This window comes from Sander vitreus, chromosome 13 (genome assembly GCF_031162955.1).
Source record: "Sander vitreus isolate 19-12246 chromosome 13, sanVit1, whole genome shotgun sequence".
NCBI classification, from domain to species: Eukaryota; Metazoa; Chordata; class Actinopteri; order Perciformes; family Percidae; genus Sander; species Sander vitreus.
The window spans coordinates 18,550,632-18,563,951 of record NC_135867.1 but is presented as its reverse complement, the minus strand read 5'-3'; the positions used below and the strand labels follow the sequence as shown (position 1 = coordinate 18,563,951).

The 13,320-nt window shown below is 40.9% G+C and overlaps 1 protein-coding gene across 1 annotated transcript; it reads left to right on the top strand.

Moving 5' to 3' along the window:
* Window positions 1-6,091: 6,091 nt before the first annotated feature.
* On the top strand, window positions 6,092-11,591 carry LOC144528253 (insulin receptor substrate 1-B). The gene is made up of 3 exons (XM_078266741.1): window positions 6,092-6,440; window positions 8,002-11,127; window positions 11,578-11,591. The coding sequence occupies exons 1-3, from the start codon at window positions 6,092-6,094 to the stop codon at window positions 11,589-11,591; spliced, it is 3,489 nt and encodes a 1,162-aa protein (XP_078122867.1).
* The last annotated feature ends 1,729 nt before the right edge of the window (window positions 11,592-13,320 follow it).

Sequence of the window (13,320 nt, the reverse complement as noted above, 5' to 3'; positions counted from 1 at the left end):
TTTAACAGGGTCTTAATAGGACAGCAACAAGAAGACCTGATTTCTGTGAAACACAGTATATCTGCTCTGCACTGATATGCAGAATGTCTGAGTCAATTGACTGAAATTATTATCTCCGATAACGTGCTTCAGCAGATTGAGCCTTTTCATGTGTATCCCAGTCTTCTTGAGGAAAATGTCTGGCTGTGTCTGAGTTTTTCAGCCATTATTTTCTTTTTGGACTCTCCAGGAGCCCAAATAGTGGCTGTATCTGAGAACAAATGTTCACTAAGTTGCTCCCATGTCCAACCCCAGGGGATGTTACAGAACATATGGGGAGAGCAAGCATATAAAAGGGGGGACAGAGTCTTCTGAGTCATTTTTCTTTGGCTTGGGGAGGTGTATATACTGTACATTTGTACATAGTTAATTTGTCTTTGCAGGGTTAGGGACTTTATAGTGGAGTTTTTTTCTGCTTGGGTTCCCTAAACCCCTGACATGAAAGGAGATATCAACAAAACACAAGGGTTTAATCACATTGCATTCAAAAAGGAAGCAACCACATTGTTCAATCACTCTCTGTTGGCTTGCTACTTGTCTGCTGCAGCACTGATATTGAAGCAATAATAGGCAGCAGGCAACGTCAGGATGTGATTATTCTCCAGCAACAGTTTCAGTCTGCGGACATTTGTTCCCTTGGGAGCTCACTTGCTGACCACTTCTAATATACATCAACTTGTCACAGTAGCTCAGCATATAGACATAAAATGGACATCTGAAGACTTGATGATCAGGTTACTTGTGGCGTAGTCTTTACACCATTAAGTGTTTAGCACGGCTTTTCAAGCATGATTGAACCCCTGATGAAGAGGAAACGCAGGATTCTGAATCAAGATGAAGAACATGGGGAAAAGCTGTCTGAATGTGTCTTTGATGGGTATCTAAAGGACCAAATTAGTTATTCTATTGGTAGGACCTACTTTTGCTAGATTTTTAATCAATTTGCCAAATAGATTGATCTCATCAAAACTGAATGTACTGTATTGTTCCTTTTGAAAGTGTTCTCAATGGGTTTCTGTAAATAAATTATGGTTTTAGTGAAGATTTTGTCTTTGTATGTTTGTCTCATTGCCAACACTTGGGTATTTACAGTATGTGTTGATGCTATTTTCCAAAATGGTGCCATTTGCAGTACATTAAGTTATGATTCAAAACAAGTGGATCAATAGTCAGAAGTTCACTAAGGCCAGTAAATTACACTTTAAATTACAGCTAAGCCATTTATAGCTTGATATTTCCAAGTTAGTGGCTTTTATCTGTCAAAACTGATTCATACTTTCAATTATAACAAGCTTTTAAAGCGGTGCTGTAAACAGGCAAAGGACTTGGAAACAAGAGGTGACACACTTCAAGGATCAGCAACATGCCACAATGCCACTCAATCATGAAGAAGAGACTGTCACTCAATGGAAGTCTTAGCTCACCATTTCACTGTAAATCGCTAAGCAGTGATGCTAACAAGCTTTGGGCTGGTTTTACTCTGTAGTGGAACAATCAAACAATGAAAATGCAAGGATGGCTTTACATAATGCAACTTCTATGCAATGCACTGCACACTGTCAACAAACAAGTGTTTTTGTCACAATTTCATCCTGAACATTTTAAATGTTGATAAATCTTATTTATGTTTATTTAATGGATTTCGTGCTAAAACACAACCTCCATGGAGCTGAAGTTGCACTGTGTAATGTCAGCCAACAGTTTACATAGACGTATAAATTGTGAAACATAGTTTTCCTTAAGGTCATGAGATTTTCTTGAAATAGTCTGCCATCACAAACATGTCCTAGTGTTAGCTACCAAGACAATGAGATAAAATAGATATGTATTGTCATTGTGCCTAGAACAATGTCATAAATAATATTTTAATATTTTTACTTGTGAAATGATTAAAATGTTAATATTCAAATCATACATCCTAAAAACAGCTGGGTTATTTAATCTACCCAACCGCTGGGTTATGAAATGTTTTACCCATTATGGGTTATTTATATGGAATTTGGGTTATTTTGTGCAACTCATGCATTGAGTCAAAATCCATCAACCCAACATACATCGGTTGACCCAGCACGTGGGTTGTTTGTGCTTCGAAACGTCATCACATCATCACCAGAGTAGGGCTGTAATCAACCAAAGAAAATCTTGGTCAACTGAAGTCCTGAAATTTCGACAAAAAATTGCATCACGTGCACCTGCGCAATATCATAGGCTATGATTTCCGAAAATAGTACTATGTCAACTAGTGATATCAGCACAAGAACTGTTGAGGAATATGCAACATAATACTATACAATAATATACAATAAGACAATTGTTTTTGTTATAATAACTGACAGACACTATCATTTCAGCAGCTCTGTGCATGTCCTTGCACAGAGCGAGGCTGAACATAGGAGCTCAGCTTCGCGGCTAACCCTGGGGGATGCTACCGTAGTTGCGGGCGGAGTGCGCCTGCAGTTATAAAACGATTATTAGACTAAAACATTAGAATATGCCAATTCTGATATGTTCATATAACCTACTCAAAACAGACGGGGCAACCTAATGCAGACAAGTTAGCTTACTGTTTTTAGGTGATATGCCATGTTTGTAGTTGAGCTGTGATATGCAAACTGTTGCTTGAAAACTTTGACTTTTTTTAAAAACTTTTTTTCCATTATCTATTTTTTGTAAAATGCTGCCACACTGCCGATGTCTTTGATATGGTAGAGGAAGACTGACTATAAATTAAACGCTCATGATTAAATAAATATTCAGCTTATGGGTTAGTTTTACCCATAATTTGGGTACACTGTATAACAAATATGTAGTTGAATCAACCCAGAATTGTAATTAATTTGACCCAGCATTTGGGTAGAATATTTAACTCATCTGTTGGGTTAAAAATGACCAACCCATCTCGCTGGGTCAAATTAACTACTGCTGGTCTGGTGCAATATTGATCCAGCGGTTGGGTTATAAAACAACCCAAGTTGGGTTATTTTTAACCCATCATTTTTCTGTGTGTACAGATCATGTCTGCACTGCTAGCAGAAATATCTACGAGTGCTATTAGTGCCCTGAGGACAATGTCAGCTCAAAAGCAATATTTATTTATGCCACTATCAGAGGTTGCTATGAGGACAATTTGATCAGTTTGACAGGTTTCTATGCCAAACCTTTTCTAGCACTTTGGTGATGCAATCACATCCCTGGGATTGAACCACAGACTGTATCTACAGTATGAGAGACTTTCCTTTTCAAAACTCCCATGTTTTGTAGTTATGTGTTGCTTAGGGTATACATTAGTTTATGCTATCATAGACATGTGGCATTATTCAGAGAATATTCTGTCTTTATGGATCACAATATGAATAATTATAAAACCTCAGTCCACATTAATAGGATAACCACCACTACCATATTATGTGCTCTGGGAAACGCTGGCTTGGCCACTGTGGTTCTTTTGATGCCTCTTATATGTATTAGGATACTGTTGAGTATATTTTACTTGTGATTATTATCACAAATTGGATGAATGCTACACTGCATGTTATAATCAACTCAGCCTGGGATGTCTTGCAACGTATGGTCCAGACAATCAGTTTGCAGCTGCCCAAGTGGTTGTTGAAATATCTTTACATTTAATTGTTTAAATAAAATAAAACTGAAAACGAATAATCAACTAATGGCCACTGATAAAACCATAATACATAAAACATTATTTTTCGTATCACTATAATATTAGAGTCCTTAATCCCTCTAATAGTGTCTAGGGAGTTATTATATATGCCCATACATGTATGTAAAATATGCACATATGCATTTAATGCATATCTTTCAACAGTGGGCTACTACTTCAAAATCTGTGAGGCCTATAGCTGCATAAGCCCTGACCTTTCAAAAAAGCATGTTTTGCAGTTGTTTTCCTCCTGTCTTCACACACACAGTAGGGTAAAATCTCCAAAATAAATGGTGAATTAAACGACATTAACTGTCCGATCGTCTGCATGATCATAAAGGAAGTCTTCCCCAGCTGAACCCCGTGTTCCTCTGTGAACCCCATCAGTCCTGAAGCCCCCCTGGCATTTGAATGCCACCGACTTGGAGGTGTCAGTCCAGCAGAAGCTAAGTCAAGTCAAGTCAGCCAGAGAGAGCTAGGCAAAGACCGGAAACATAGCTGGTTGGCTTTCACAATTAAAGCATATTGGGTTGTAGTCACAACTAAATATTAGAATACTCAGATGATTTATTGAATCATGACCTCATTTTTACAGTCTATAATCATGACCTTATGAAGCTGTGCTTGATAATAAGGCAATATTAGGGCTATTGGGATAGATTTTACTCTGAAAGATCAATTAATGCAAGCAGAGGGCCCACATTGTTGTTACACAAAACACAAAAACAAACAAATAAATGTTGCTGTAATGCGTTTCATTATAACTCTGTTATCTTTTTATTTTTAAAAGATAATTTTTTTTATTTTTGTAGACTTTAATCTTGCTATTTTATTTGTATTGTCTTTGTTAAAATGATTACTGCTTGTTTGGGTATTATTATTATTATTATTATTATTATTATTATTATTATTATTATTATTATTATTATTATTATTATTATTATTATTATTATTATTATTAGTAGTAGTAGTAGTAGTAGTAGTAGGAGGAGGAAAACAGTGGTTAGAACAATGAGCTTTGGTCTGGGAGTCAGGAGATCGATTCCCCGATGAGGCGATCTTGTTTTTTTAATTTTGAATTGCATAATTTGCATGCAATTGCGCAAGTCAGGGCCCGCGAGCGCGAATCTTTTTTTGCAAGGTGGTAGGGGAAGACTCATGAATATGCCTGCTCTGGTTGGGTTGGTTAGGTTTAGGCAAGAGGAGTGGGATTGGTTATGGTTAGGGTAAGAATGTCAGGGCGATAATATTCCAAAAAGGTGTAATACATGAGTAGTATGGATAACTGTGTGTAACTATATGCCAAGGTACTGTAAATGACCAGGGGTGCATATTTGTACCAGATGGGGTATTAATAGAACACATTGCTGTGTGCACCAGCAGGTACAAATAGCATTCATTTCTAATTGCACCAGGGTAGAATAGCTCTTCTAATTGCACCAGGGTACGAATAGCATACACTGCTAATTGTACCAGGGGTGCAAATAGCCTCACCCTTTTAAAAATCACGCATGGAAATGTACATTAAAAAATTGTTGCATCGAGATGCATCGAGATGCATCGAGATGCATCAATAATCGGTTTAGAATTGAATCGTTGGCCTCGGAATCGGAATCGAATCGAATCGTGATGTGCCAAGAGATTCCTACCCTAAGTAGTCGTAGCCTAGTAGTAGAAGTATCTTCCTTTTTGATTATTGGCCTGTAGAAACCTTTACTCACTGTCACAGTGAGAAACTGATTTGGGGTGAGCTACAGAGAGTTTCTCCTCTGATACCCAACTTTAGGAGACTGGACAACCCCAGGGCTTGCTGTAGTTGGCACTGAGCTGGTGAGGTTGGTTAAGAACGCCTGCGCCTGTGTTGTGCTAGTTCTATTTGCCATGTTGCATCCTGTCCCTGTCCATGATAAGTAATGCAAAATACAGGAATGGATAAGATATTATTCAATTCAACACTGCTTTTATTTTGGAAATTCTCCCCGGAAGATCTGTTTTTATTTCCCCTAGCTTGAGAGTGGTGGGTATAGACTGTAGGCAACCTCAGACAGGTGGAGGAGACGTCCTCAAGCAGCTGAACTGCACCGTGGTTGGAGCTGATCGGGCAGGACTGGGCTGGGCTCTGGCTGGGCTGCAGGACTTGCAGAGGTGGCGGCTGTGCACGCTCGGTGCGCGGATCCTCCTGCAGCTGCTGGATTCACAGTATGATACCAGATCCAAAACATGGTTTGGCTGATTTTCCCATCATGAGCCTTTACACACATGCTGGAAACTCAAATGTGGACTCGGGTAGGACGAAGGATGTAGTTGCAATGGATTAATGATGTGTACACATGGGCTTCGATTTTTTTCCTGAGATTATTGGCTTCTAATATTTATCAGCCTGTCTTGGCCATGGAGAACCAAGCAGCCGAGCCGCAGAACTATGAAGATGTGCAGAAAAGCGGCTATCTCCGCAAGCATAAATCAATGCACCGGCGATTCTTCGTGCTGAGGGCGGCCTCGGAGCATGGTCCTGCTCGACTTGAGTATTATGAGAACGAGAAGAAATTCCGCAGTAAATCACCTGTGCCCAAAAAAGTCCTGAACCTGGAGACTTGCTTCAACATCAACAAGCGGGCAGATTCCAAGAACAAGCATATGATAGTCCTTTATTCCCGCAGCGAGAGCTTTGCCATCGCCGCAGACAGCGAGGAGGTCCAGAATGAGTGGTACCAAGCAATGCTGGACCTCCAGTGCAACTGTAAGATATGAAAAGTGTGATGTGGTATCTACTATCTGTGTCTGCATCAGGCCTATTCTGCTTTAGGCTGTTTGTTCTCCATACACTAACGTTATATTGGCTCGGCCATTCCTGATTGTTCATTGCATATATCATTGGCTCTAATTGTTTGAATATGTTTGCTGCAGCTCTTTTACCCATTTAATTTAAATGAATCACTCTAAATTATGCAATTTGGACGGTGTGTTTTTAACCAAGAGGCAGGTGGATCCGACTGAACGGGGTAGACCAACACGCTATGGGCGGCATGTGCTGTGTTTGTGCTGCACAATCTTAATAATCGTTGGTTTAATACCGTTAAAATGCTGCGGATCATTTTCTGTCAGTATAATGTAATTTGGTATATCAAATAGCATCTATATGTAATAATATTTAGATGCTCGTCTTTTCTGACTGAAATGCAGCCCATTTCATACGACCGTGTGTTTTTGCATGGCGCAGTGGGCATATAGCAACCATCCAAGGGATGCATCATATAGTAGTAGCCTATCGTAGTGCACTCTGCTGGAGCCTGTGTTTTTGTTTTTCTGCACAGCTCTGACTGCCGCTCGCCTAACCTACATTTGTGTTACACGGTGCTGCTGGTAGGGAGGAGATGGCTTCGTCAGTGCGCTCTCACTGGAAAATGTGTTTCTGATGGTTATCCTCGTGTTTACGTTGTTATCCTTATGCTGGAGCTGAACACCACCACCCACCCTACCTGTTATCCTTTGCATTTCAGTTTGTTGAGACTGATGGGCTTGCTCAGCTTTAATTTAGTCATGTTGTGGAGACCTAAGATACACATTAGAGTACAGGCCCCCATTTTGTTGAGATTATGTCTCAGGGACAGCGACAATATACTGTTTCTAATTTAATTCCGTTGTATTTTACTGTATATGATAATGTTTATAATGTGCATATGGATGCACAATTTGCGATGGAAACACATTAATGTTGGGTTAGATTAGGCCTAATATCAGTGGGGATTATCTCTTATAAATTAAATATTTTTTCTTGAGGATGTGAGAAAACCACTAAACTGTCAGTTGTTCAGTGAACTGTGTCAAAAAAAAGAAGAAAAAAAAAGTGTATATATATATATATATATATATATATATATATATATATATATATATATATAATGCTGTATTTTGTCATGTATTGGTATTTGGCATTGAACTGAACTATGATGCATCATTTCACAATGGAGCATGCTGCTTTTTAGTAGATGTATTCTATACCTCCTAAGACTTAATTAATTAATTATAGAGCTGTAGCTTAAAAGTGATGGGGAATGAATTAGTTGCAGCACTGTTGCTTGGCAGACACAGTAGAGATTCTTGCATGTATCAATTTAGTAATGATAGATATGACTTTTTACTATATTATTATTTGTTATTTATAATTTTGGCTTTGATCAAAATTTTAACAGGTTGTGTTTCATGTAAATTTAGGGTGTTAACAGATGTATGCATGTATGATATGTTTAGTCATCAAATGCCTTAATTGTTCACTTATTTATTCTTTATTGTTTTCCTAGGTAAAACTCCTGAAGACTATGGCAGTAGTGGAGAGTGTAGCTCTCCGTCTCCTGTTCCAACCTTCAAGGAAGTATGGCAGGTCAAGGTTTGGCCTAAAGGTCTTGGACATGCCAGGAACTTAGTGGGCATTTATCGGCTGTGCTTAACTGACAAGACAGTCAACTTTGTCAAACTCAACTCTGATGTGGCAGCTGTGGTGTTGCAGCTGATGAATGTTCGCAGGTGTGGCCATTCAGAGAATTTTTTCTTCATTGAGGTGGGTCGCTCAGCGATTACCGGCCCTGGAGAGTTCTGGATGCAGGTGGATGACTCTGTGGTGGCCCAGCACATGCACGAGACCCTGCTGGAAGCCATGAAGGCCCTAAGTGAGGAGTTCCGTCAGCGCAGTAAATCTCAGTCTGTGGGGACGTCGTGTGGAGGTGGTACTGCTTCAAACCCCATCAGTGTCCCGAGCCGTCGGCATCATCCAAATCTGCCACCAAGCCAGGTGGGCTTCTCCAGACGAGCCCGCACAGAGACCCCTGGAACAGGAGGCAGCAGCACGAGCACTTCACCTACGTCACGCCACGGATTTCCGAGGGCACGGACTGCCAGCATCGGGGCCAGGTCGGAGGAGGGTGGAGCAAGTGCCAAAGGAACATGGGCCAGCTCCAGCCCAAGTCTTAATGGTTCCTGTTCAACTACGCCGACACTGAGGCCCAAGCCCACCAGGGCCCCAACTCCTGCTAAGATTACCCTCAGCCTTGCACGTTACACGCCTAACCCTGCTCCCTCTCCGGCGCCGAGTCTGTCCTCCAGCTCTGGTCATGGCTCAGAGTGTGGCCTAGTGGGAGCAGCAGTGGGAGGCATGATGATCTGCTCCTACCCTCGCGTTTCTCAGAGAGTTTCTGTTTCAGGTTCACCGAGTGACTATGGCTCCTCAGATGAATATGGCTCCAGTCCTGGGGAACACTCTCTGCTTGTACCCAATCTGTCTGGACATCACGGAGAAGGCTCCTCCAGTTATATAGTGATGGGACAGCGAGAGGGTCTCCTTGGTTCCCATCATCGCTCAAAAGGCCGACGGATTTTGCGGCGCTCATCCAGTAGGGAATCTGAGGCAGAGCGCAGACTACTAAGTAAGAGGGCTTCCCTGCCTTTGGCTGCCCATGAACGGCTGACCACACATAGAAAAGATGAAGATGATGAGGATGATGAAGAATACGCCATCATGTCGCAGAGTGCTAACCGAGAGAGAGCTGATTTGCACCATGGCTCAGGGGGGTTGGCAGTTGGAGGTGGGGATCTTGATGCAGTAGGGAAAAATAGGGTTGACAAAAGCAGGCGAGAAGTGGAAGGTGGAGCAGCCGTGGATAATAGCTATATGTCAATGTTGCCTGGAGTCACGTCTCCTCCTGTTTCACTCTCTCTCTCGATAGGTATGTCTGACACCAGTGCTAAACCTGGGGCAGATGATGAGTATATGGCCATGACTCCCAACAACAGTGTCTCCCCCCCTCAGCACATCCGCCAGCCCAGCACAGAGGGCTACATGGTCATGTCTCCCAATAGCAGCAGCTCCACAGACCTGCACGGATCGTGCATGTGGGATAGTAGGGCCAGCATGGAGAGCCGGGCTGCAAGTGACTACATGAATATCTCACCTGTCTGCAGCCGCTCTGCCTGCAGCACACCGCCTTCCCACCCCGAACAGCACCAACTGCAACCAAAAATGTTCAATTCCTACTTCTCCCTGCCACGAGCTTATCAACATACTCTCTATACTCGCTTTGAGGAGGACCTAAACAAAGGGGAAGGAAAAAAGGACAGCAGTAGGCATGATAGTGCCGGAAGAGGGGGGGGAGTGGGATACAGCAAGAGAAACAAAACTGCAGCAGGCTCTGCAGGAGGCTGTCAACTCTCCATGTCTTCCTCTTCCTTCTCCTCCAGCTCAGCCAGCAGTGAGAGCCTGGAAGACAAGTTTATATCTGCAGGGAAAGGGTTAAGTTTAGTAAGAACTGGAGCAGAGTACAAGTTTGCAGGAACACAAAAAGATGGGCGTCATCATCAAAAACGTGGATCAAGTAGTAAGAGCCCAAAGCAACAAAGGAGGGGTGTGTCTTCAGACATCACTAAAGCAAACACCCTGCCCAGGGTGAAGGAGAATCTGCTGTCATCAGTATCTCAAAACGTTGATGAGTACGTCAGTATTGTGTTCAATGAGGACAATAAGTATGGCGGAGGGCGACGTTCTGGGTCTGAACGTGGACAACCTGTGATCCATGGAACCCTCCGGCCTTTGAATCAACCACATCTTTGCCATGATAATCCTGTTAACCTTCCCCGCAGCTTCTCTGCTCCGTTGTCCACCTCCGTCGAATACGTCAGCATGGATTTAAGGAAGTCCTCATCGCCCCTGACTCCTGTTAGATCCACATTCAGCGCCCCACAGGGCCCACCAGCTGTTGCCCTCAAGGCCCGACATGAACACAGCATGTCCTCTTCTCTGGCAGCAGAGGGCAATGCCGGGTACAGAACAAAAGCAAAGATGGCAGCAATGCCAACAGATGCCCCTGCTCCATTTATTGACATCAAAGGTTCCGATCCCAGCATTTCAGCGAGACCTGCCATCCACTCTGGTCAACCATCATCCATTGATCAGGAGACAGGCTTGGGTTTTTCCCCTGTCAAGTCCTTCCAGTCTCCTGAGCGGAGCAGCAGATCGGTCCGAGGTGACCCCCAGGGACGGCAAAGCCACCGTTCAGAGACTTTTAACTCACCTCCATCCCTACCACGCCACCCACCCTCTTCTACCTCCATCTTCCCAGAGGGCAGCCAGGCAGCGAGCCATCGGCATGGTTTGGATTGCTCACTGTGGGAGAACAGGCAGGCAGCTAGTTTATCTGCCACACCTCCACCACAAGCCTCAACCTCATCTGCTGAACAAGGCCTTAACTATATTGACCTGGACCTGGCCATTAAGGAGAGCCCTCAAGCTGGAGTGGAGCGTACCTCTGCCGCCTACAACATCGGAGGAAGCGCTATGGGATGCAGTGCTGGCTCCGGCCTCAACACTTATGCCAGTATTGATTTCTATAAGTCAGAAGAACTGAGAGCACACCAGAACAGTAGAAAGGATGGTCAAGGTAAGTGCTACCTGGACTGCAAACAATCTCATCTTAAAATATCTATTAAACTAAATTCAATTTAAATCATCAATCAATCAACATCTGTGATTTTGTGTTCAGAAAATGTTCTGATTTTCTACAGCTGAGGCTCCATTGTCATGTCATGTATGATACCATACATGATCATGTATCATGATAATATGATATTATCGTTTGAGACCTCTTGTATAGGGTTGCAGTGTTTGTAGTGGCACCTTTGTTTGTTCTTGTAGACAATCAGGTCAAACAAGGGAGGGGGCAAGACTAAATTGTATCAACATAGCAATTAGTGCAATAATTAAATTAATATAGAATATATTTAGAAAGAATTGTTTCTGAAATGATTTCTCAGATTGAAACTTTAAAGGTTATATTAGGAGGAAAACAACCAAATGTGATTCAGGTGTCTTATATTACTCCTTCATTCAGGAGGACAAGCTTGATGAACTCTTGAATGTTTGACTTTTCATAACTTATTAAAAAGAGTTAAAACATCTTTACTTTGTTTGGAAATAGCATATTTTCAGTAGAGCTGCATTGATTAGTCAATAAGTAGGAAATTGATCTCCAAATATTTTATAATCGATTGATCCTTTCAGTCATTTTTCAAGCAAGAAAGCCAAAAGTCTCTCTCTAAATGTGATGATTTGCTGCTTTTCTTTGTCATATGTGATAATAATATAAATATCTTCTGTTTTTGGACTGATGGTCTGATAAAACAAGGAATTTGAAAATGCCACCTGAGACTGGTAAATTATAAAAGGATTTTTCAATATTTTCCTCCATCTCTGACCCCATCTACCCCCCTATTCATTTCCATACAGTCCCAGATTAATTGATCAATGATGAAAATGATCTGCAGATTAATCGATAATGAAAATAATTGTGAGTTGCAGCCCTCATTTTTTTAGCATTTTTATTTGCAAATATTTTTCTTGTGCTCTATGATAGTAAACAAAATATCTCTGAGTAATATACAAAACCAGCTGCTTGATTTTCTCAACTTTGGTTTAAAAAATTCTGATAGGAATTTGTTGTACTATTTTCTGGCATTTTATAGATCAAACAATTAATAGCTGAATTAATTTTTTTTAAATCAGCTGATTAATCGATAATAAAAGTAATTGTTAGTTGAGGCCCTAATTGTCAATAATCAAAAAACACGAAATTTACATGGAAATTTCAACAAACTTCCATGTAAATTGTATATTTCCATCAATTCTGTATTACTGCTTAGTTTTGAAACTTTGAATTATGTAATCTTTGTTTTTATTATCTTATCCTTTTTAAGTATGAATATTGATATTTAGTTGCTTTAATAGATAAGTCAGTTTTGGTTTTTAACCTCTCTTGCAAAATGTTTTCTTAAATTATTTCTGTCCTTTTACATACATGTATATGCAAAAAAAAAAAAAAGTAAATGTAAAAAATATATCTCAAAGTAGGTGAAAGGAAAAACAACATAATTCCTGGTAATGTTTGTCTAGCTGGATGTAGGCTTGGAAGATTAGATTAAGATATGAATAATCCACAGACAAAACTCATGTCTTGGTCTTAGTCACTCCTTCCCCTTTCATCCTTTTTCGATGTGTACCTTTGCTTCAAGCTGGAGGGCAGCACCGTGTTTCCAGGCTGTGGGTTGTCTGTAGAGTCTCTTATTATCACAAGTGGGTGTTCAGAGAGCAAAGCCAATTGATTTGTCTGCTGGTAATGAGCCATTTCACATAAATGGAGGTAGAGGAGAGAGAGCACGGGCCAGGTGTTTATGTTTATGTGTGGGTGTGCTATCGGCTGCAGGATTTCACATGGCAGCTCTGAGGTTTCCCTTACATTGCACAGATAACACTTATTTAATGGTTAATGTAAAGTACATTTTAAAGTACTTTACTTTAAAGTACTTATAAAATAAAATGCTTTTACACAAGATGCAGTATAAAATGTAAATATGCAAGTATATCAATATTAATCAGAGGACTAAATTAAACAACTTGTGCAGTTTATTTATTCGGAGCAGCTACAACATCTGCATGATTGATTTATCTAATGCTATTACATTTCTACATGTACATGTATAATCATAATAACTGCCTAATTATTTAAATTGGGGGTAGTATATTCATGGATAGCAAGGAAAAGAATGCTCTGTTGTTATTTTGTAAATTACTCTTTCAT